The following is a 21,434-nucleotide window of genomic DNA, read 5'->3' as shown; positions in this document are numbered from 1 at the left end:
TCCATTAAATGAGGACACAGGATCACATGGGATAAGGTGATTTGGAAGGGACCCACAAGGACCATCAAGTCCAACTCCCAGCCCTGCATCACCCGCAGGAGAAGGCCTTGGCCATGGGTAAGATTACTCCACAGGTAGAACTCTCCATCCTCACACCCAGGATGGTGTCCAAGGGGCTGCCCCCACCACAAGTGCCCCTCCCCATCCTGCCAACCCTAGAGAAAAACACACATCAATCATATTTTCCAAATGACGAAAAAAGGCTCCAATCCAGCTTTGGCAGCTGGAAAGGCCTGAGACAAAATCTGGTGATTCCCATGGGGCAGAAAAGACCTTTCCCAAACTAATCCTAACTGAGGGATCCAGGAGAGCCCCAGTGAAAAATTCACATCACACAACCCTGACCAGACTGCCAGGACACAGATTTTGGTGCTACTTATTAGGAAAAGTGTGTGAATACATAACATCAACTCACTTTGAGGTGTAAGTAAATATTCCCTTCTACAAACCCTTACATTAGGGTTTATTACACTGATTTTCCTACACAGCAAATTCACCAGGACATTTAAACCACCTGGTTAAATGTACATGCACAAACCATGCTCCTGTAATCACCTAAACTACTCATAAAAATGTATTTTAACACCCCATTCAATCAGGAGTTTTTGGTTTCTTCTTTTCCCCCATGAATAATCTCAGATATACCCGTTTTATGTACCCATATGTGCACCAGGATCATTTTAGGCTTCTTTTAAATATGATTTTAACCACCGAGTATTCTTAGCTGTGAATTGAAAAAGGGGAAAAACTATTACCTAAAATAAGTTTTGCACTCTGTCCTGGAGAAACTCCCTGTGAATGAAAGTACATATTCCAATATGCAATTCCATGTAAAAATAGAAATGGAACATCTCCTGCATGAGGAGGGGTTGGGGTTTTTTAGCACTGATGAGACCTGACAGCCTTACGAACACCAGCCTCGGCTCACTGGCAGTGCAGAGTGTAGCAAAAACTGAAGATGATTTGCATAAAAATATTCCATTTGAGGAAGGATCAGGCTGGTCAGCCTCTGTTTAAAGAAAGAGTGCTTTAATTTAGGGTTTGGTAAAAAAAAAAAATGTCCTTGCAAACAGACAAGTGTTAACAAATGGCAATATTGACTCTACCCTGATAGTGCAGCCTCTGAGTGTGCCAGAACTGTACCTGATCAGGTCCTTTCTTACATCCCAACATGATCAGGGGGGGTTTAAGTCAATTTAATCACATTTGGGGTGATAATAAGCTCCAAATTTTCTGTTTCTTGTGACTTGGGTGTTTTTAGGAAAGGCTCTAAGAGAGGCTCTTTATTCAGCTCTCCCTCACCACTGGGTCTGCTGGAAGCTGAACAAAAGGCCAAACCATAAATCTGCCCAAACTCCTCATATTTACCCCCAAGGGCTCATTTTCAGCTGTAAACGCTCTGGCAACACCACAGGGCAGGCAAAGGGCTCTGGATCCCCCCCGTGTGTGGCTGTGATCACATCCCCGCTCCCAGCCTGGCTTTAGCCCCAGGACTGCAAACCTGACCCACATTTTTCTGACACATTAAACAGTCAGTTCATCACAACCCCACACAGGGCCAGGAATAAACCTACACATTCACACCCCACTGGGAATTTATGGCAAAGCTGGGTATTAAGCCTTCAGCAGGATGCACTTTCCCTCCTTTGCATTTAGAAGCAAGCAGACGGGAGTATTTCTGTCAGCTGTCAGTGCCCAGCATTTAATATCAGGCTAAAAGGTTGGGGTTTTTTTGAAAATCAGATTAAATCCAGTAGGTAAAAAAAAAAAAAAAAAAGAAATCAGAACAGATGGCAAAAAGAAACACAATTAAAAACACAGATAAATTTAGTAAATAATAGGTTTGCTGAAATAATAGGTTCCAGTGGGAGCAGGCTGGAGGCAGGCTGCATCCATATCCACCTACTGGGGCTGGAAAAGGATTGCCATGTCTGCTTAGATAAAATAACAATGCATTAAAGGACAAAGATAGCATTGCTATGAATTTAATATGTCAGATTACTCCATAAATTCTACAATTAAGAGAAATGTCCTTTGGGCCTAATAGGACAGTCCTTAGTTACAATTAAATAATTGTAAAAATGCACAAGCAATTTTCACATTTAAATGTACCAAACTGCACTCATTTAAATACATTATAAGAATCTTCCTAATTTCTTTTTACCAACAAAAGACTCTCCAGGAAACCTGGCCATGGTGCTGCACTCCCAAAGCATGTAACAATTTAAACTCAACTTTTCTGTATGGACCAGGCAGCCAGGAGGGAGGCAGGAGTGCTGGAATACCAGAATTATGCCTAGTTTAGACTAATTAAATAAATATTTGATATATGAATATATTTAATACAATAAATATGACTAAATGCTACTTCAAAATCCTTGGGGTTTGGTACATAAAGTACACTGAAATCACAGCAAACTTAACAAAATAATAATAAAAATTTCTCTGGACACCTTTGTGAAATTAAATTAATGACACTTTGGTTCAAAAACCACACAGAAACATCTGCCTTTGAAGTCTGGTTGTAACACAGAAGTGTTTCACTAGGAAGAAACTGCACATTTCTCCATCAGTATTTACTTTGTCATTTCCCAAATTACTGGAAGCAACATCCAAAGCTGCCTTGGCACCATGGTAGGGGGCGGGAAGGTGCATTTGTTCATCCAACTTTTTTTCCAGAGGCTTCCTCACAGAATCCAGCTCATTTCTGACTGCAACAACATGGACTCACTCAGACTTAATCAATAGTCACATCTGCATCGAGGGAAAATGGAATAATTCCCCGCAAAGTTCTTGCTCTTGGAATCAATGCCTCCAATTAGCCCATTAGTGGTGTTAGCTGAATGTCAGCATCCCTCTCCTTCCATCAGGGACATCGTATCCAGGAGAAAGCCAAACCAATGTGCTTTAATTCAGTCCACAGGAAGAAGCAAAGGAATTTTCTCAAACCTTTAAATGTTATTAGAGGGCTTTTACAGGCAACTTTTGTCTGGCTCCACGGGGCAGCTGACCATGTTAATGTATCAGTGAAACAGCAGAGCTCAGCTCACTGGAAACAAAACTTATGTGAATAGAGATAGTGGCCATAATTCTTCTCCTGCTCGGCCTATTTTTACATCAAAGCAACTCAGAGGTTTAAATGGACGCATTTTTCATTTTAAAAGGTATAAGTGAAAGAAGACTGCTGACAATTTGCCTTCTTTCTCTGGAGTTATACATATCATTTTAGCTTTTTGGCTCCAGCATAAATCCTTTGGTTTCAGGGACTAATGAGACGTGCATTGTTACCTGGATAATGTGAAACAAGATAGAACTTTTATGTTCCCATCTCCACAGTGATTCCAGAGTGTGATCTTAAACGTCTCATTAAAAAGAAAAATTAAAGGGAATGGAATAAGTACTTTTATTTTTACTAACAAGTACAGATGGCCTTGAGCCAGAGAGGCTCAGCAATAAGTCAAGATGTAAAGAGCTGCAAGGTTCCCCGAGTGTTACAAGGTGGATTTTGGGATCTTGCACATTTATTTCACTTTATTTTTTTTCCACACGACAATCCATAGTACAGAGAGCTGGAGATTAATCACATATTGCATTAACTCAGAGCAAGACATTAATTTTGTTAACAGAGTAATACAACCCACACTTTATGGCAGACTTTCAGCACTACCAAGGCTTCCAAGACAAGAAAAAAACCAGCTGATTACTTTAGTTCCCACTGTCATTTCCCAGTGGTCCCATTTTGAAATATTTAAGGCAGAATCATTATTGCCTAATTAAGTATCTGTCATTCAATGCCTTCTTTTACAATGGAGACACAGTAGCACTGAAATTAATCATAAACTAAGTTAGATATTCCAAGATTCATTACTGGCTCCGATCACCTCTTGTGGAAAATGTTAAAGATTTGGAAGTCACAAAACTCTGTGATATTCCACAGCCTGAAGTCATTTCATGTGTTCAAATCTGTCACTTTTTACCTCAGTGGCAAAGGGCATGGAAGTGGCAGCAAATGAAGAACACAGAACACCAGTAAAGAGGTAAAAATACATAAAATTATCATTCAAAAAACATGTGGATGTGGTATTTAGCAACATGGTTTAGTGGGTTTGTTTTTAAACCACAAATCTGTTCTTTGGCACTGATGTTTTGTATTTTTATTGGTTTGGGGTTTTTTGGTGTTTTTGTTGGTGGTGGTGGTGGTTTGTTGTTTTTGTTTTGTTTTTTTTTACCTGTGCGAATGTCATGGTTTACACCTTCCACTGAAATAACAGCATTTGGGATTCCCTTTCCATGCACGTCTTTCACAATACCTTTGATGCCGCGATGGACCTGTGCAGCAAATAAAAAAAAGCAAGTAAATACTGCACAGTAATGAACAGTAGTATTCCTAGGAACTTACAGTGAATCATTAATTCCATAAGTGAATCACATTTTCATATTCCTACTTTATGGCTCACAACACTGTGGAATATCATTATTAACCCTGTAGCAGCCCTTCAGGCATTAACTTGTGAATCAGCTTGTGAATTTTGTTAGGCTTCCTGAGGCATCAAATTCAAGATATAGATAAAAAGAACAGATGAAGCAACAGACACAACATTGGGCTCTTTTTCCAGCAGCCCTTTGCAGCAAACTCAGCACCCACCATCAAATTCTCAGATGCTTCATTATTTTATTCCCTGAAGTCAAACCAGCCTGGCTGAAGTGATATGTCTATCAGAAATACCAATGACCACACAATTAGTCATGCAAGACAAACAGCAGGAACCCGAAATTCTCGGTGTGAAAGGAGAGATTCACCACACTCCTGGTGAATACCTGTTCCATAAACACGATCAGGGACTCGCGGTTGTTCTCCCACTCCTCGGGCAGCTCGCTCTCGTGGGGATACTTGTCACAGCCAACATAGATGGAGAGCTCAAAGCAGTTCGTGTGCAGGTAGCTGAAGTCATTGATGCCTGTCAACATTGGGGAGAAAGGGAACAACTTCATATCCTTTTTAATCTATTGATCAGATCTGAGCTTTTATGCGAATTAATGTAACTTCTACGAACGCAAGTTGGGTATTCATCCAGCTGGCTTAACCTGCAGAACTGGAAGGGTAAAAGGTTTTTTAGAAATGCCAAATGTTCTGTAACAAAGCACCAGAGTGCTCAAGGCTAGGCTGGACAGGGCTTGGAACAACCTGGGATTGTGAGAAGTTGCTCCAACCAGAAGTGGAACTCAATGGGCTTTAAAGTCCCTTCCAACAACCATTCTGGGACTCTACTGATGGAAAAGATAAGGACACAACCAGGAGAAAGGTCTCCCTCTAAAACAAAAATCTGTGCTTTGGTTTTAAGAAAGCACTAAGCATCCCTAATCCTGGCCATTGCCCACAGAGCAGCTCACCTGTGTGAGTGCCCTGGGTAGAAATGGAATTGTCTGTGTTGGGTTGGAGGGACGTGCAGCTCTTTACCCAACTGATGGAACCCCGAATGCCAGGGCACAGAGCAATGTGCTCACAGGGGTTGTTATGTAAAGTTGATTTATCAAAGTAGTTGGTGAAACAGTTCCTCGGTCTGCTCTCCTCCCTGAGTAATTTAACTGAGAGAAAAGCCAGAAAAATCAAGGTAGCAATAATTATTTTATGTTACATATGGTATCTGTAGTTTGTAAGAAATATGTCTCTTTTCCCCCTATCACAGTGTTGCAGAAGACTGGGAGCTGCACTGTTGCTCTGAAATAGGGATTTCCATCAGAAATGTGTCCTAATCGAGCTCAGTGCCACCAATCTCTGAGGAGCTGCAGCTTAATTCTGCATTACAGAGACCACTGTGACCTTTGCAAAGGTCTGGAGCACTAAGGAGGACTGTCTTTACATACAGAGCTCCAACATTTCCATTCTCCAGGTTTCCCTCCTGTTTCTCACCATTATTTTCCCTGCTTATTAGTTCTCCACTCTCACACAGATAACGAGATACAGAAAATGAACACTAGAGGAAGAAATTCGGTGAGCTTCTTTCCTTGTTCTACCTGCATTTCTAATAAGAAAATATTTTAAAATATGTTTGTTAATGATCATTAATTGTTATGTTTTAAATGGCAAAGATTAGCAGGAGTTGCAATCACCGAGTGCTTCTGACCAAGAAGAGTTAAACCAAAACCCCTGTTCCTGCCCAATTACCACAGAGCAGTAGTCAAGTATTTAATTAGCCCTCAGTGTCTTCTGGAAGCAGAAGGATGATTATATAATACAGATGTTAAACTTTTCACTTTTGTTGATGGGGAAAACCTAAACATCAGCCAGTGGCATATGCTCCTCTGCATAAATGTGCTTCCCCTCCACTTGAGAAACAGTCACAATTATTTTCCCCTCACATGCTGTATAACATCCTGATTAATCTGCTGTGAAATGTTTTGCCATACACAGTAATTGCTCAGCTTTAATACATGTATTTAAGAAAATGGCTTTGCGTTGCCAAGAGCGACTCTTTCCTACTGCCTGAACATGCAAATCCAGCCTCAAAAACACAGGAAATAAAATTAAATCGATCTCTTTTTTTGCCTCTGCGCAGTTCACCCAGTGCAGAAACTTTGTATGTAAAATTGCTGAAGAACTTGCATTCTCTGCAGTCAAAATAATGAGCAGGAAATATCATGGCTGGGTTTTAAAGGCATGAGGAGGTGTTGAGTATCTGTGGTGCACATGCTTCTCTGGGGACTGAAATGAAATTAGAAAAATCTCATCTAGGTTTTCCCATGGCACGAGCAGTAAGAAGTTTCTGTGCAGGACCACTGCAAGGAAGCAGATGGATGAGGAGAGAGGGGATGGGCAGTTTCAAGGTGTGGTACAATGAGGAGGTGCCACTCACACAGAAGGATGGGTGGGAGAGCTTCTGCAAGCACATTGTTTGCGGTCTTACCATAATGTAACAGAGCAGGACATCAATCATAATTAAAACATCGTCAAGAAATAAAACAAATCAGATGGAACAAATCCTAAATGTAATTGGTCCTAAGAAATCAGGGTAATATTCAGCATCTATATCGTCCATCTTTAATTAACAGTGTGACAGCTGTCAGTGACAAGACCAATGTCATCTTTTCTGGATCAATTCATAATGATGCTTCTTGTTGCACTTAGGAAAATTAAATTCATAAATTAGATAATTAAGTGGTCAAGTTAGTTCTCAGAGAATGCTTTAGAACTTGTAGAAATGCACGGGAATGTACTGTCAGACCAAAGAGTTCAAGGTTTCCCCCTAAATTCACCCAACACTTTTTAACCTCCTGAAATATTATTTGAAAAGTGAATTCTCAACTGTAGCTGTTAAAGGCTGGCCAGCACTAGCTCCACATGGGGCAACATAAAAGCCCTAAAAGCCATGTCCAAAATCCCAAAATGTGTATGCAGTGGAAGTACCTGCAAGTTCCAAACACAAGCCAGATTCAGCTAAACCTGGGTTTCAGAGACACTGGCCTGCATCTGTTTGCTGTTAGCGCTATTCCTGTTGTCAGCGCACTGCCAGCAGATGCCTGTCTCATTTCCTAATTTCAGAGAATATGTTGTTTGACTGATGCACTTAGGAAAACACGAGGATTTTGAGCAGAACTGTGATGAATCAGCAGAGTGTCTGACTCCCAGCCCGCTCCAGTGCACATCCAGAGTGGCAAACATGCCTAATGCTGTTAAAAATGGGCTTCTAATTTCCGGGAAATCCAGGTTTTGGCCACACTCAGGCCATGACTTCCCCTCTGTGCTCCTTAACAGGGTGACAGGCTTGGGTGTGTGGAGATTGATCCAGGCTGTGATTTATCCTGGCAGCAGGAATGCCTGTGGAGCCCATGCAAAATTTAACTGTAAGGACATCCAGGTGTTTTAGAAACAGGACGATAGCAGGCAAACAGTAGCTTTTTATGGCATTTCAATACAACTCCGAGTGATTGTGAGTAGGGGCTGATCTGAGGCTGAGTTCAGTCAGCAGGAGGCTGAAATCAGGATTTCCTTATCTGAGAGCCACTGGAATCTCTCCCTGAAGCCACTGCTTCAGCTGTGACACTGGCTGTGGCACTTGGCAGCAGTTTTCTTCTTGTCACCTTGTGTGGGGGTTTGGACTGGGCTGGTTTCTTCCTGGCAAATTGTCTTGAGTGCACAGAGTTCTTAAAGCCAACGTTCTGCATGTGCATTTTTGGAAAACTTTGTTGTAAAAGACGCAGTCACCATGTATTAACGACAGTAAAGACATCTGGAAACATTCCTCTTAGAACACACATTCTACCACCACTGCTGCTTCAACGTACACCAGGCAGTGATGGCTTTACCCTAATTAGGAAGGTAACACTAATCAGAGTTTCTGATGCCTTGAGAGGCTACCCAGAACAGAGGCTAGACAATGTTAAAGGAATAAAGTAGGTATTTATTTAAAGGCCTTCAAAGGATACAGCTTGGGCAGTACAAGAACTTGGCCAGGGCTCCACCCAAGATGGACACCCAGTCACCAGATTTCAGACTTTTATATGTTTTGGTCCATTTACACATTGGGGTTAATTGTCCAATTACAGCTTCAGGTTATGAAGTCCTATGCTCCCAGTTTGCTCCCCTCAATTCTCTGTTGTCTGCACTTTTTGGGCCTGAAGCTGCAGCAGTGACCATGGTTCTGGGGCTGGAAAAGGATTGTTCTGTCTGACTACACTGCGAGTAGAACTTGGTAACACTTTGTATGAAGTTCAGAGTTATTGTTGCAGTGAGAGTGGCTGCAACAAATCATCGAGTCTCCTTACCTCAGGGTAAATGCGGCACAAAGTAAGAAAAAAGGAGCGGGAACGATGGAGTGCCCCGAAAAAAAAAAAAATTAATTTAATGAGAAATAAAAATAGGGACGATGCCCAGAAGCCGCATAGAGTAGAGGGACAAACTCCAAAGCCCAGAAACAAGGGAGAAGTAACAATAAGTAGTCTCAGGGGTGGATCATTCTAGAAACAATACCATACATGGAACACAAGTAACTAATAGAGAAGAGCTTGGACTAGTTAATATAATAACTCCAAAGGATCTTGGGAGGAGATCTCAGGCTCGGCCTGTGTTAGATGAATGTTTCTCAGGGCTTGAAGCCAAGGCCTGGCTTACCAGGGGTGAAGTCCTGCCGACCCTGCTCCTCAGTCAGGCTCCCACACCTCCCTGGGCTTCCACAGGTTACATACTAATGCAGTACAAAACATGGAAAATACAAAAGCTAAACCTTAAGGCATCATTTCTACCACTTACTTCCAGCCACGGTGTGCCAGGAGGCTCCGTTCACAGTGCCGTCCTCCTTCTGGAAGTCCTCGGTGTGGCAGGCTCTCCTCCTGGCGTCCGTCATCAGCCGGTGCGTGGAGGCGTAGGAGTAGGCCAGCCAGCGGAACACGTGGTCGTCCGGGGTGGGCGTGTAGTCCTGGGTCTTCCACATGGACCTCACCATGTCGTAGGGATAGGCCACCACCAGCTCTCCCCCCTGCAAGTTGCCACCCAGCACGAAAGGGATTTTTTCCATCCAGGCGATGATGGCCCGCGTCTCCACCGCCACCTGGGAGAAAGAGTAAGGGCAGCTCTGACCAGCCTGCGTCGGATTGTGGCCTTTTCCCGGACACGGGGCAACTGAGAGGCGTTGTGGACCCGACATTTGCTAAGTCTAAGAATTGCTAGCTCTTCTTAAGGGAAACTTTTCAACGGTTTTCTTTTTCCCAAAACAACTTTGTGTAAACGGTATTTCTTTCCTACAACAACAGGTGCTGTTTGCTATTTCTGTTACTTAGCCAATAGGAGAGGTGCCAGTTCTGTGGAACGATAACATACCTTCTTAGCACAGCGCGTTATAAAAGAGCTGAATGAATTGTAAATAAAGCCTTCTGATTTCTACTGCCTTCTGACTGGAGTCAAGCATCTTTATTTCATGTCCTATTGCAACGAGGCGTTTTAAAAACTTTTATCCCGTCTTCAGTCTCATGTGAAGGGTGAGACAACACAGATGTTATAATTTACGCCATCTCAATTAGAAGCCAAATTATTTCCTAATTACAATACATTAAAAGCGTTTCTTGGCCTAGCAGCTTTTGCCACACAATGCTGTAAACGCCTCAAAGCCAATCATCTAAAAATTACCCCTCGTGGGTCCTACTACAGTGCACCTTTCATAGTACTATTTCTCTGTTTCAAAGGGAAACCAGGCTCATGGGTTCCTGAGCATGAGGAACCAGCAGAAGGGATGTGGGCAAGGAGAAGGCCTTCTTTAAGTTATGGTGCTTGTCACCCATCCTTGGGGGGTCACAGACATCCCTCAAGAATGAATAAAACCTTCATGTCAGTAATTTATGGAATAGGAACATCTGTGTCGAGTGAGGCCAAGAGCAGGAAGTGACAGAGGTGTCAGACGGTGACACTGCTCCTCCTCTTCTTGTTTCCACAATAAGAGATTTTAAACATCGAAATAATGGCCATAAATTAAAACACAGGAAGTTTCACCTCAACATGAGGATGAACAGCTTCACAGGGAGGTCATGGAGTCTCCATCTCTGGAAACATTCCAGACCCACCTGGATGTGCTCCTGTGTCACCTGCTCCAGGTGACCCTGCCTTGTCGGGGGGTTGGGCCGATCTCCAGAGGCCCCTTTAAACTGTAACCATTCCATGACGGTGTGATTCTGAAGTACTAAAAACTGCCACAGTGAAGCTGCTATTAATAGCTGCCATTATATTTAAAAGGTCAGGCCAAAATAAGTTAAATTTCTGGCACTACAATCCAATAAACGACTTTAACATAAGCCACAGCACTGGGTTTGCATATGCCTGATCTGTTGCTGTGTTATTGAGATAAGAACATATTTCAAGTAAGAGCAAGCAAGAAAATCCCAGGACAAATCTGCGAGTGAGTTTTCAAAGAGCTCATCTATGGCACAGAACCTGGGAGAAGCCTGATCCACATGGCCAAGCTCATGCTGTGCTTCTCCTTGTCTACCTTGCTGCCTAAAAGTTGGGTGTTGAGTCTTCCAAGTTCTTGCAATAGCTGAGGGAAAAGAAAATCCTTTAGGAAACAGTTTCTTCCATAAGATCTGCCTCTAAATCCTGGAGGGGAATGGTGCTTTCGCGGTGCATTTTTATTTCCACTGACATAAAGGAAATTACTGACTTAGATCAGGTGTGGAACTTCACTCTCAGGTTACTCATTTGTTGAGAAATGTAAATCTCACTCTCTCAGCACATCCCAGCCTTTGTGCCCCCTCTCCTGGCCTTACTCACAGTGGCATTTTCGGACAGGTACCAGTCAGGGATCGGGATGTGATGGTTCGGAACTTTTCTTTTACTCTTCTTCTGATCTTCTGACTCCCAGAGCAGAGAGTTTAAGTCAGGGAAGTTATTGTTGATGTCAATGCCGTCCTGAGTCCATCGTCCTAAAGACCAGCCCCCCAGTTCTGAACCCTTAAATTTAAAAAGGTAAAAGAAAGAAAATAAAAATTAATGTTCATTCAGAATACGACAACCTGTAAGCCCCTGCAGAATGTTTGGGAATGTGCCAGAGGTAATTCTATACAGAGAAATGGAAGATTAATGATTTAATTAACTGAATTAAATAATTGTCGCTTTTTTAAAAATTTTGTATGAAATTTTGAATGAGGTGAAGGAAAACCCATGAAAATTTACTTGAGGCTAGCCAAACTATATTACTTAATGGAGACAGCACACATTTCCTCCCATGACTATGATTTTGACTTTCCTGTTCCAGTCTTCTGCAGACTGCTCTGGAAGATTTTCCAGTGCATTTGACCAGCCCCTACAATTTTTCCTGGTTGTCTGTCTTCGTCCAGACTGAATTATTACGATGTCCAACACATTGGGCTCTCCTTAAAGGCACACTGTTACATTTCAGCTGTGGAGGAATGCAAATTTTCATGTGCTGAGCTTGGTTTCTCATGAGAAACAGACTGCATGAATTTTCCATTTTCTATAATGGTGTTCCCGTGGCTCTGCACGCCTCAGGATGGTTTGTTCTGGCAGTCTTTGTGACTCTCCTTTCCATGTACATTTCCCTGCTAGCCAACATCACATCAAATACTGTTTCAGCTTTTTCCCAAGATGATTTGCGCTTACTTTGATGCGCCCATCTTTTCATGGTTAATGTCTGATCGCTTGTGATCTTTGAAGAAAATAATGACAAGAGCAGCATTTTTGATTCATCTACTGAAAAGAATTCCTTGACGTGCTCTAATTTACCGCTTTGTAGGCCTTGTCATATCCATCAGGGTTCACTGAGGGCAGCAGGTGGATCCTCGTGTCCTGGATGAGGTGCACAATGCGTGGGTTCCCAGCCAGGTACTCCTGGCACATGAACTGCATCAGCAGGAGGATCAGCTCTCGTCCAAGCACTTCATTCCCGTGAGCTCCTGCAATGTAGTGGAATTCTGGCTCCCCTGTGGAAACAAAACACGGAGCAGAGGTAGTTCAGAGCAGCAAATCAAATCTCCATCAAATGGCATCGATGTCAATCAGCAGCATTTCACTGCAGGAGAGCTGGAGAAATGTCTCAGCTGCACAGATGAGAGGTGGAAATGTCGCTTTGGAGAAATAAAGTGCTTTCTCTTGCTATTTTAGAACAGGCTTGTGTATTAGTGATACCTAAAGCCACTTTGAAAACCTCTGAAACCCATTTTTGATTAAACATATTTATAATTATACTCACAACTTCATCATGTTAGAGATAGATTTTAACAGTTTTGAAGGTCTAAAAGTCATATGAAAAATGCTTTGCCAGAAGAGAACTTTCCTAACAACTAATCTAAACACGCTATGAGGAATGTCTTCATGGATAGAGCAAAGCACAAAATTCCTTTATTCCAACAGCTGTCCCAGGCACTACCACAGTGAGAAGGACCAAAGACTGAATGAGTTTCTATGCTGAAGAATTATCATGGTAGGAAATTGAACCCCAGATCTCATGAGTGAAAAATTAATTGGAGATTTGAGCTGTCCCTGCAATGCATTCACCCCACATAAAAAAGGTAAATTTCTATCCATAGCTACATCAAGCCCACTACTAAAATCCATCCTCCAGTATTAAAATTCACCTTTATTTTATTACAGTGAAGAATGATCATTAAAGTATTCGATCCCACATTCAAAATGTCCTCTATTTGTGCTCACCCTCCTCTTCCCAATTTAGAAATACAGCGCTGAGGTTCCTCCCACATACATTCGAAATCTTTGCTGCCATGAATATAATTCCATCAGTGATAATTAATGCTGATACAGAGGAAGAGGAGGGGGAAAAAAGCCAAATCCCAACACCCCTTCAACAGATTTAGTTAAGATTAAAATCCTAACCAACTTCGTGTTCTCCTGGGTTGTCAGAAATCTCGACAGCATACAGCTTCAGCCCTTGGTAGCTTTTTCCAATATTGTAAATTCTTGTGATATTCGGGCACATTTTATTCACAGTTTTCATCAACTGCCAACCAAAAAAAAAAAAAAAAAAAAAAAAAAAAAAAAAAAAGAAAAGAAAAGAAAAAAAGAGAACATATTTAGACAATGCAGCATCAAAACAGATCCACTATGAATTGGTTCATTCTAAATTGGATGTGGCACAAACTCTTCATTTGTTTCTCTGATTACTTCGTAGTTGTAAAAGCTTTACGTTTAGTTCATGAATTTATAGCTCTGCTATCTCATTTTTAAAACATTCTGCCATGGGGAGTAATTAAAATAATGGAGAGTAATTAAGACAACCACACTCTGTGAGGTACTATAGGTAAGTGACTTGAGGTGATCCAAGGTGTCAGCGTACAGAAATGCATTTATTTTGCAGGTTGCCACATTTTCTCCATATTAACTTTTTCCACTCTGCCAGCAAGTAGAGATATTGCATTAAAAGCAGTTCTATTTTAGCTAAAGGCTAAAACCATATTGTATAAATAATGTTACTGACTCAGACCGGTGTTTACTAGTTTCTCTCCTCACACCTTCAAATTGAAGGAAACTGAGCTGGCTGATGTTTCCCTGCATCCATGCAGCTCCACAAGCTGAGAAATAGGGAATGTGGGCCTGTTATCTCAGAGCTGCCTCTGAAACCCAGCAGAGAAACTCCTGACTCTGAAACTTCCACGTGCAGAAGCTTTCCTGACGTGCCTGGCACTGCAGTGCTCACAGGACACCAGGAACATCAATTTAGAGAAGTGCTTGGAAGTATGGAAATGCTCATTAATAGTGAGAAAAAGGCCCAGAACCAAGTTCAAAGTATATTACATACAGTGGAAATATTTGTATTGGCCTCAGTAAGCTCCCCATCATCTCTTAAATTGCAAACATGTGATTATTTTCTGAGTCAAAGAACTTTTCCTGCATTAGAGCAACATTTACGGTGACTCTTCAGGCAACATGTAATGCAATGGAGTTAGTGGAAATACAACGTTGAAAATGAACTTATTTCATAGTTGATCTTGTCATTCCCATTTCCTACAAATGGCACAATATTTCACCTTTGATCTGGGTTTGTTATCTCAGGGACAAGGTTGTAGTCAAATACCCACATCAAAGATGTAACAGCTTCCTGTTCCACATGAATATATACAAACACATACATAGAAATGAACACATAATAAATACTTTGGGCTGTAAAACGATGCTGCACACAAGATACAGCCAGGATTCCTATTGGCTGGAAGAAGAATATTGAATGCTCTTTCACAAGGAGAAAACTGGAGCTGTAAATTTCATCTTCCTAACCAGAGACTTGTATTAAAACTACCTGACACCGAGAAAATCCCTCCCTCTCACAAATATTTGACTTATTGCAATGTAATGTAATGCTCCCAAAACATGGCGCAGGAACACCATCTCCTCCTCCTTCAGTGCTGAAATTAAATCACTTCAAAGAACAGCATTTTTCTAAGACGGTTGGAGGCAAAGTAGCTATGAAAAGTGACAATAATGTATATTTGGGGGTTGGGGATGTTTTTGATTGTTGTTTGTTTTTAATAAGAAGTTGACTCTGGTAGTTATTATTCCATTTTGCACTAAACTTTTGAGAATAGTTTTGGGAATATAAGACTTGTTGCAATGCAACCCACAATATTCTGCCCACCAGCAATTAAAATCCAATGAGCTCCAAAAAATTTAACTATTTTGATACAGAAGAAAACAGAAATTGGGAGAGCACACAGTTCACAATCCTCAACCACAGTCACAGATTTTCCATTTATATGAAGAGTGCAAAAACATTCTAGTTTAAAGCTGTGTTTTTTTTCCCCGAGATATTTCTAACCTGATCAACCTGCCTTTCTGCAACGACAACATAAATACATTTTATTTTATTGGTTCTGACAGTAATTATGCCAATTGAGTTCCTACTCGTCTAATCTTTGTGCTAAGAAATATAGGCCATGAAATCTCTACCAAAATAAACGTGTGACTCAGTACACAATTGCTCAATAAAACCCAGTGGTGATTCATGCAGTATAAATACACTGAAAATCCAGCACACAGCAAGTGAATCACACACATCAAGTCCAAACATATTATCTTTATATTTGAAGAGAAAGTGGGTAGAAATATTTCTTCAGGACAGCCCACACTTGTGTCTGTGGTGATATGAAGCAAGATTAAAAACAATAACAAAGCCAAGAACAAGGCTGGCTGTTTGAAGTTAAGGGGAAAAGATAAACAAGGCTGGTAGATTTAAAATTATACTAACAGAGGGGGTTTTTTCTGGTGAATTTTTGCTGATTTTCACAACTGTGAATATGGAATTGGACTCTAGAGTTTATTCTGATTATCCAAACACACTGAAATACATGAGAAAACTGATGGCTAAATCAGAGTCAAATCTAGAAGGAGAAACCATGTCTCAAATACATATGGAAGAAAAAGAGTGGCACATGGTATGAAAACACTTCCTCTGTCATGTAGTGTCACCTCTTTCAGGTTAATTTATGTACAAATTGGGACTTTATTGGACTGCTTCCTCTAATAGATTAAAACAGGGAAAATATTTTAAAAACACACTGTAGACAGAGTTTTAATAACATTTTGTAGAGGTGGAATTCGGATTCCATAGGACTGAAAAGCTTGGACCCATCCACCCTCCATCACGCACCAGCCTCTTTGCCTACCTGCCTCATCTCCTTGTAGTTGTGATGCTTGAAGTCCAGATTATCAGTGGTTGTCATTTCATTTCTTCTGTGGTAATAATTGTTTGGGTCTGAGAAAAGAAACAGATGAGTTTTCACGTGCTTAGGAATTTCAAATATAAAGGTGATTTGGCACAATGCATGTAAGGAACGTGGAAATCTGAATTCCACCGTCCTGTGTGTACCTAAAACAGGTTTTCAAAAGCAAAACTCGGAAAAACAACTAATTTTAAATATTCTTTATCACTGCACAAATCAATTCATACAGATCCAAACAAAAGCAAAGAAGTACCAGCTTTCCAGACAGCTCCTCTGCACAAAAAAAGTAAACTTCAACAGAAAAGCAGAAGGGCAGCCTTAGGCTGCAGAGGAGGGGAAAAGTCACTGGGAAATGATGAGTCAGATGCAAGATAAAAGAGTGGAAGAAAAATCAAATTAGAGGAAAAAGCCACAGTAAATGTTTTGTGTCCACTTGATTAATTTACTCTTGCAAGGAATTTTAGTTTTCTTGGTGAGTATTTTCCAAGTCTATGCACTGCTTGCAAAATATGGAAAGGAATAACAGTGCGCATTAAACATTCCTAATTATCTTCCAGAAGACCTCCTGTGGAAGTCAGAGATGCTCGTTACTTAAAAATTTACACAATCACTTATTTATGAATATTATTTATAGTTTGTTCATTTTGACGTATCAAAGGAGGATATGTGGTCAGAAAAGAATCTTTTGTCTCCTTGACATTCCAGGTCCTTCACCTGGAAAAAAACCCCAAAAAACAGGCCAAGGCTGTTATGGCTCAGCTTTGAAGTTGCTGATAAATGTGCTCCCAGCCTAATCTACTGTGATTTATTTTCAGAGACAAACAAGTCTATTTGGAAAACATCAGACACATTCCTTAACTTGCCACATCTGGGATGTCTGGAATTTTGAGTAATCATTTGTCAAGCCAGTGGCTGTCAGGCTTCAATGAAAAAATTGTTTCCCTTCACACAAAATCATCTTCATTGGTTTAAAATTATTGGAGGAAAAGCGAAATAGGAAGAAGTCTAAATATCGTCCTGTCTTATTGCAACACAAAAAGACATTGTCTCTAGAGAAAAAAAATGGCTTTAAACAATATCACCGGTCAGCTGTGACATTTTTTGGGGGTTAAAAGAACAATTCTGAGAAGCAAAAATATGTAGTTAATATCCCACAGCAACAAATCCTTAATGAAATTATGGAAAACTCACAACACTGCAAAATACTTCATAACATTTTAAAGTTTCATATTTCTGGCATTAAAACCACTAAATATTCCCATAAAATTCAAAAATTTTTGGAGTGTTTTGCACTATTTAAGTTATTTATGAAATGAAACATGCAAGTTTCATTAAGCTTTACAGTAACTTGACCCATTCTTGTCTCCATTTCCTAATCTACAGCAGAGACGCTGGAAGGTCAGTTGAAAGCTGCTCTACAAATACGACTGAAAAATGTCCAAAAAGAATCTTGTCTCATCAAAATCCATGTTAATTTGTAGAAATTACTCATTAATATACCGATGGATTAGAAATGGAAATCAGGAAAAAAACCCACTTCTTCTTAAAAGAGACATGTTTTAAATGCCACACAGATTATCTTCATAATTGAAAAAATACCCCCACGTTGTAAAAATATAAAAATAAACATCATAAAACTGCCAGGATGTTGAAGGTTTTCTGTATCACCATGAGCCAAAATATACAGCAACCGATTTTTTCCCCTGATACTTTAATCCCATTCCTTTCAAAGCCTGGCTCTTTTTCCATACATCAAACACTAATATCATGGGAATGACTGTGAATGCTGTAGAGTTGGTGGAAACTTAAAAAAATTGTGCAGTGAGAATGATTGTATCTCTGGCCCTTCCTCAACAACAGAGCTCAATTTGACAGTTCCCCAGGGAGTTAACACTCATACTCTGCCAGGCTCTGCTGCAGCCTGCTTGAATCTCTGGATTTCTGCTGCAGCAGGAATACTGATTAGAACATTAAAAGCTAAAATGTACAAAGGCAAACAAGGCTTGTGCACAGCTGGATAAGTCCACTTTGGCAATTTTTATTTTTTTTTTTTAATAAAACTGAAACTAAGAGACTGAGGAACTCAAACCACAGTAGAATTATAATAGAAACATACTGATTTATTCACAGAAATTCTGGACAAACTCTTTCTTTCTTTCTTTCTTTCTTTCTTTCTTTCTTTCTTTCTTTCTTTCTTTCTTTTTCTTTCTTTCTTTCTTTCTTTCTTTCTTTCTTTCTTTCTTTCTTTCTTTCTTTCTTTCTTTCTTTCTTTCTTTCTTTCTTTCTTTCTTTCTTTCTTTCTTTCTTTCTTTCTTTCTTTCTTTCTCTTTCTTCCAAGGAGAAAAGATTCTGCAAAACTGTGGTACTCCCATTTACACAGAGGGATATACTAGCTTTTTCTACCACTAATCTGTCTTTGCAGCAGCAGTAGAGTTAATGAGGTTTGCTGGTAGAGGCACCTTGTTCCCTTCACCCTTCTTCGTAAAGATGGACAAGTGGTTAAAGCTGTTAAATCATGGATTCATTGGGCCACAGACTGGCCTGGGCTGGAAGGGACCTTAAATCCCATCCAGCGCCATCCCTACCATGGGCAGGGACACCTTCCACTGTCCCAGGCTGCTCCAAGCCCCAATGTCCAACCTGGCCTTGGGCACTGCCAGGGATCCAGGGGCAGCCACAGCTGCTCTGGGCACCCTGTGCCAGGGCCTCAGAATCCTCCCAGGGAACAATTCCTTCCCAATATCCCATTCATCCCTGCCCTCTGGCAGTGGAAGCCATTCTACCTTGTCCTGACACTCCAGACCCTTGTCCAAAGTCTCTCTCCATCTTTTTTGTAGCTGCCCTCAGGCACTGGACGGCCACAATTCCATCACACCAACACCTTCTCCTCTCCAGGCTGAACAATCCCAGTTCTCTCAGCCTTTCCTCATGGGAGAGCTGCTCCACCCCTCTGATCATCTCTAAGGCCTCCTCTGGATGTTCTCCAACATCTCCATGTCCTTCCTGTGCTGGGGACTCCAGAACTCCAAGTGCATCAATTCCCAACTACTTTGCAGCATGAGGGCTCTAAAAACTGCCCATAAAAAGTACCAGAAAGGACCAACTGCTCAGCAGTTGATGAAAAAAATGAGATTTTCACTGATTACAGCTCTACAGCACCTCAGCCAGTGAAGCTCTTGATGTTTCTTCCAGCAGGTTTCAGTTTCTCAGAAGTGGTGCTCCAAATGTGCTCCATGATGAAGGCAATCCCAGTGGTTCGGAAAAGTTTTTGATAAAAAGAATATTCTGGTTTAAATCCTTTAGACTGCCTCAAAAACCCCAATGTGCTATTTCGCATATGACTGGGGTTTTTCTTTAATTTCCGTGTAATTTAAGTGAATTTGTCTTCACTCAATTGAACATCTCACAGGCAGCACATGTGTAATCTTGAAATAAATCCGCTGGCAGCCACATTAGGTGATCCAAAGTTTTTTTCCAGGTGATCTATTTCATGGCAGCCTCATGAGCATTGCTCATGAGCATTAACACCACACATGAAATCAGCAATGAAAGAATATTTTTCAACTATAAACTGATTCTTTTCTCCTTCTATGCTCAGAAGTAGATGCTGGATTTAAAATTGCTGTTTACGTCTTTATAATGAAAGGTATCTGTAGAAAGTCACATTTTTTATCAAAAAATGAACACAACCCTAGACTTGACCAGGTAGCCTGGCACTAAGAGAGAAGCAGTAAAAATAAGACTGAAGCCGCTGCAAAACACAGTACTCCATTACAGAGCTGTTAAAGTTCATTTTTTATCTTGGGCTCAAAGTAATGACACAATCATGGTACCAGTGATAGTTTCCTATAGAAGAACTATTAAAAATTAAATTTCATCACAAATTCATTCCATTAAAATAATTGCCTCTTGCCTTGAATACTCCACAATATAAATAAATGCATGAAGACCTCAACTAATTTTCTCTCTCCAGTCTCTGGGAGCTTTTGATCACAGGCAATTTCGTTTCAACCTTCCTTAGGTTTGAGAAAGAGAAGGCAAGGAAAGCACATCCATCCCTCTGAGGCAATTGCAGGAGATCGTGTGTGTCAGCCTTCCTCTGTGGAAATACCAGCATTTTTTGGAAAGTGGAGAGGGAGTTAAATGCTTGTGGTTTTTGTCCTCTTTCTGCCCTCTTTTATGAGACGTGGCAGCTCTGATTGTTGGCATAGGTAGATTTTCTGGCATCTTTCCTCCAAGGATAAATGTCTTTCTCCTGGTGAAACAGCAAATCCCTTCTGTTACCCAAAGATAGCACTAACATAGTTGGACAACACAGCTCTTTTATTTTTTTATTTTTTTTTTAGCTACTGTAACAGCCTAGAAAAGATTTTTTGTGCAAACTAGCCTAAGATACAATAAAACTGTATGTTATGGATAAGATAGAAGCATTTCACTGATAAAAATTACAATTATCTTATATAATACTGCTTAGATAAGCAGTAACTTCTCTGTTTCAGTTGTCCAAATTGTGTTTTACCATGATTTATCCAATTTTTAGTGCATCTACCACATGCAGCAGGTTTTATGGACAGAGCCCTACCCACAGGAATGAGTTCTACCTGCCTTTAACCGTTTCCATCTCATTCTGACAGCGCTAACAACCTCTCTGAGAATATCGATCTTATTCAGCTTTTTTCTTTTTCTTTTCTCTTTTCTCCTTAGTCCTTTATTACCCTCCCTTGTGAGCCTGCTTGATGGAAAGCTGATACAGAGCACAGACTGAATGCAAATGGTTTAATATATGCAGGGATTAATAAAGGCATAAACCCTGAAATTACAAGTCGAGAAGACATGAAAAGTCTTCTTTGAAAATGAAAAGAAATTCAGAGTTACGGTTTCTTTCCTTCCACCCTCCTTTAGTTGGGGAATTTCTCTACGCCCCAGGCTTTGGAAAGGCTAGAGGTGTGTGAACTAACAGAGCTCCACCTCCTCATTTTGGTGAATTTAGGAAAATTGGTAATTTTTATGGAAAAAAAAGACCAACACTCAGCCAATACAGAGTGTTAAAGCAGAGCTGTCAAAGGCACAGCTCCCACGGCCAACCATCCAGATATTTAACTCAGAATGAGCAAAATGACACCAATAAAGGGTGAGGAATCCACTTAGAGGGAGCTGCAAATAAAATGTCCCATCCTACAGGAAGAAAACGTGCGTGGAAA

At 40.7% G+C, this 21,434-nt stretch overlaps 1 protein-coding gene across 1 annotated transcript in view; it reads right to left on the bottom strand.

The window, feature by feature from the left end:
* CPXM2 (carboxypeptidase X, M14 family member 2) overlaps positions 1-21,434 on the bottom strand; it is a 68,796-nt gene that overhangs the window by 3,675 nt on the left and 43,687 nt on the right. Inside the window, exons 6-12 of the mRNA XM_066190765.1 lie at positions 16,177-16,265; positions 13,394-13,517; positions 12,287-12,483; positions 11,315-11,494; positions 9,308-9,605; positions 4,879-5,018; positions 4,290-4,389 (exon numbers count right to left, since the gene is read on the bottom strand). Of these exons, the coding sequence (XP_066046862.1) occupies positions 4,290-4,389; positions 4,879-5,018; positions 9,308-9,605; positions 11,315-11,494; positions 12,287-12,483; positions 13,394-13,517; positions 16,177-16,265 (1,128 nt within the window). The remainder of the gene's footprint in view (positions 1-4,289; positions 4,390-4,878; positions 5,019-9,307; positions 9,606-11,314; positions 11,495-12,286; positions 12,484-13,393; positions 13,518-16,176; positions 16,266-21,434) is intronic.

Source organism: Chamaea fasciata, unplaced genomic scaffold (assembly GCF_029207755.1).
Source record: "Chamaea fasciata isolate MVZ Bird 193981 ecotype frontalis unplaced genomic scaffold, bChaFas1.0.hap1 SCAF_9, whole genome shotgun sequence".
NCBI classification, from domain to species: domain Eukaryota; kingdom Metazoa; phylum Chordata; class Aves; order Passeriformes; family Sylviidae; genus Chamaea; species Chamaea fasciata.
This window is presented reverse-complemented; position numbering and strand designations above follow the sequence as displayed.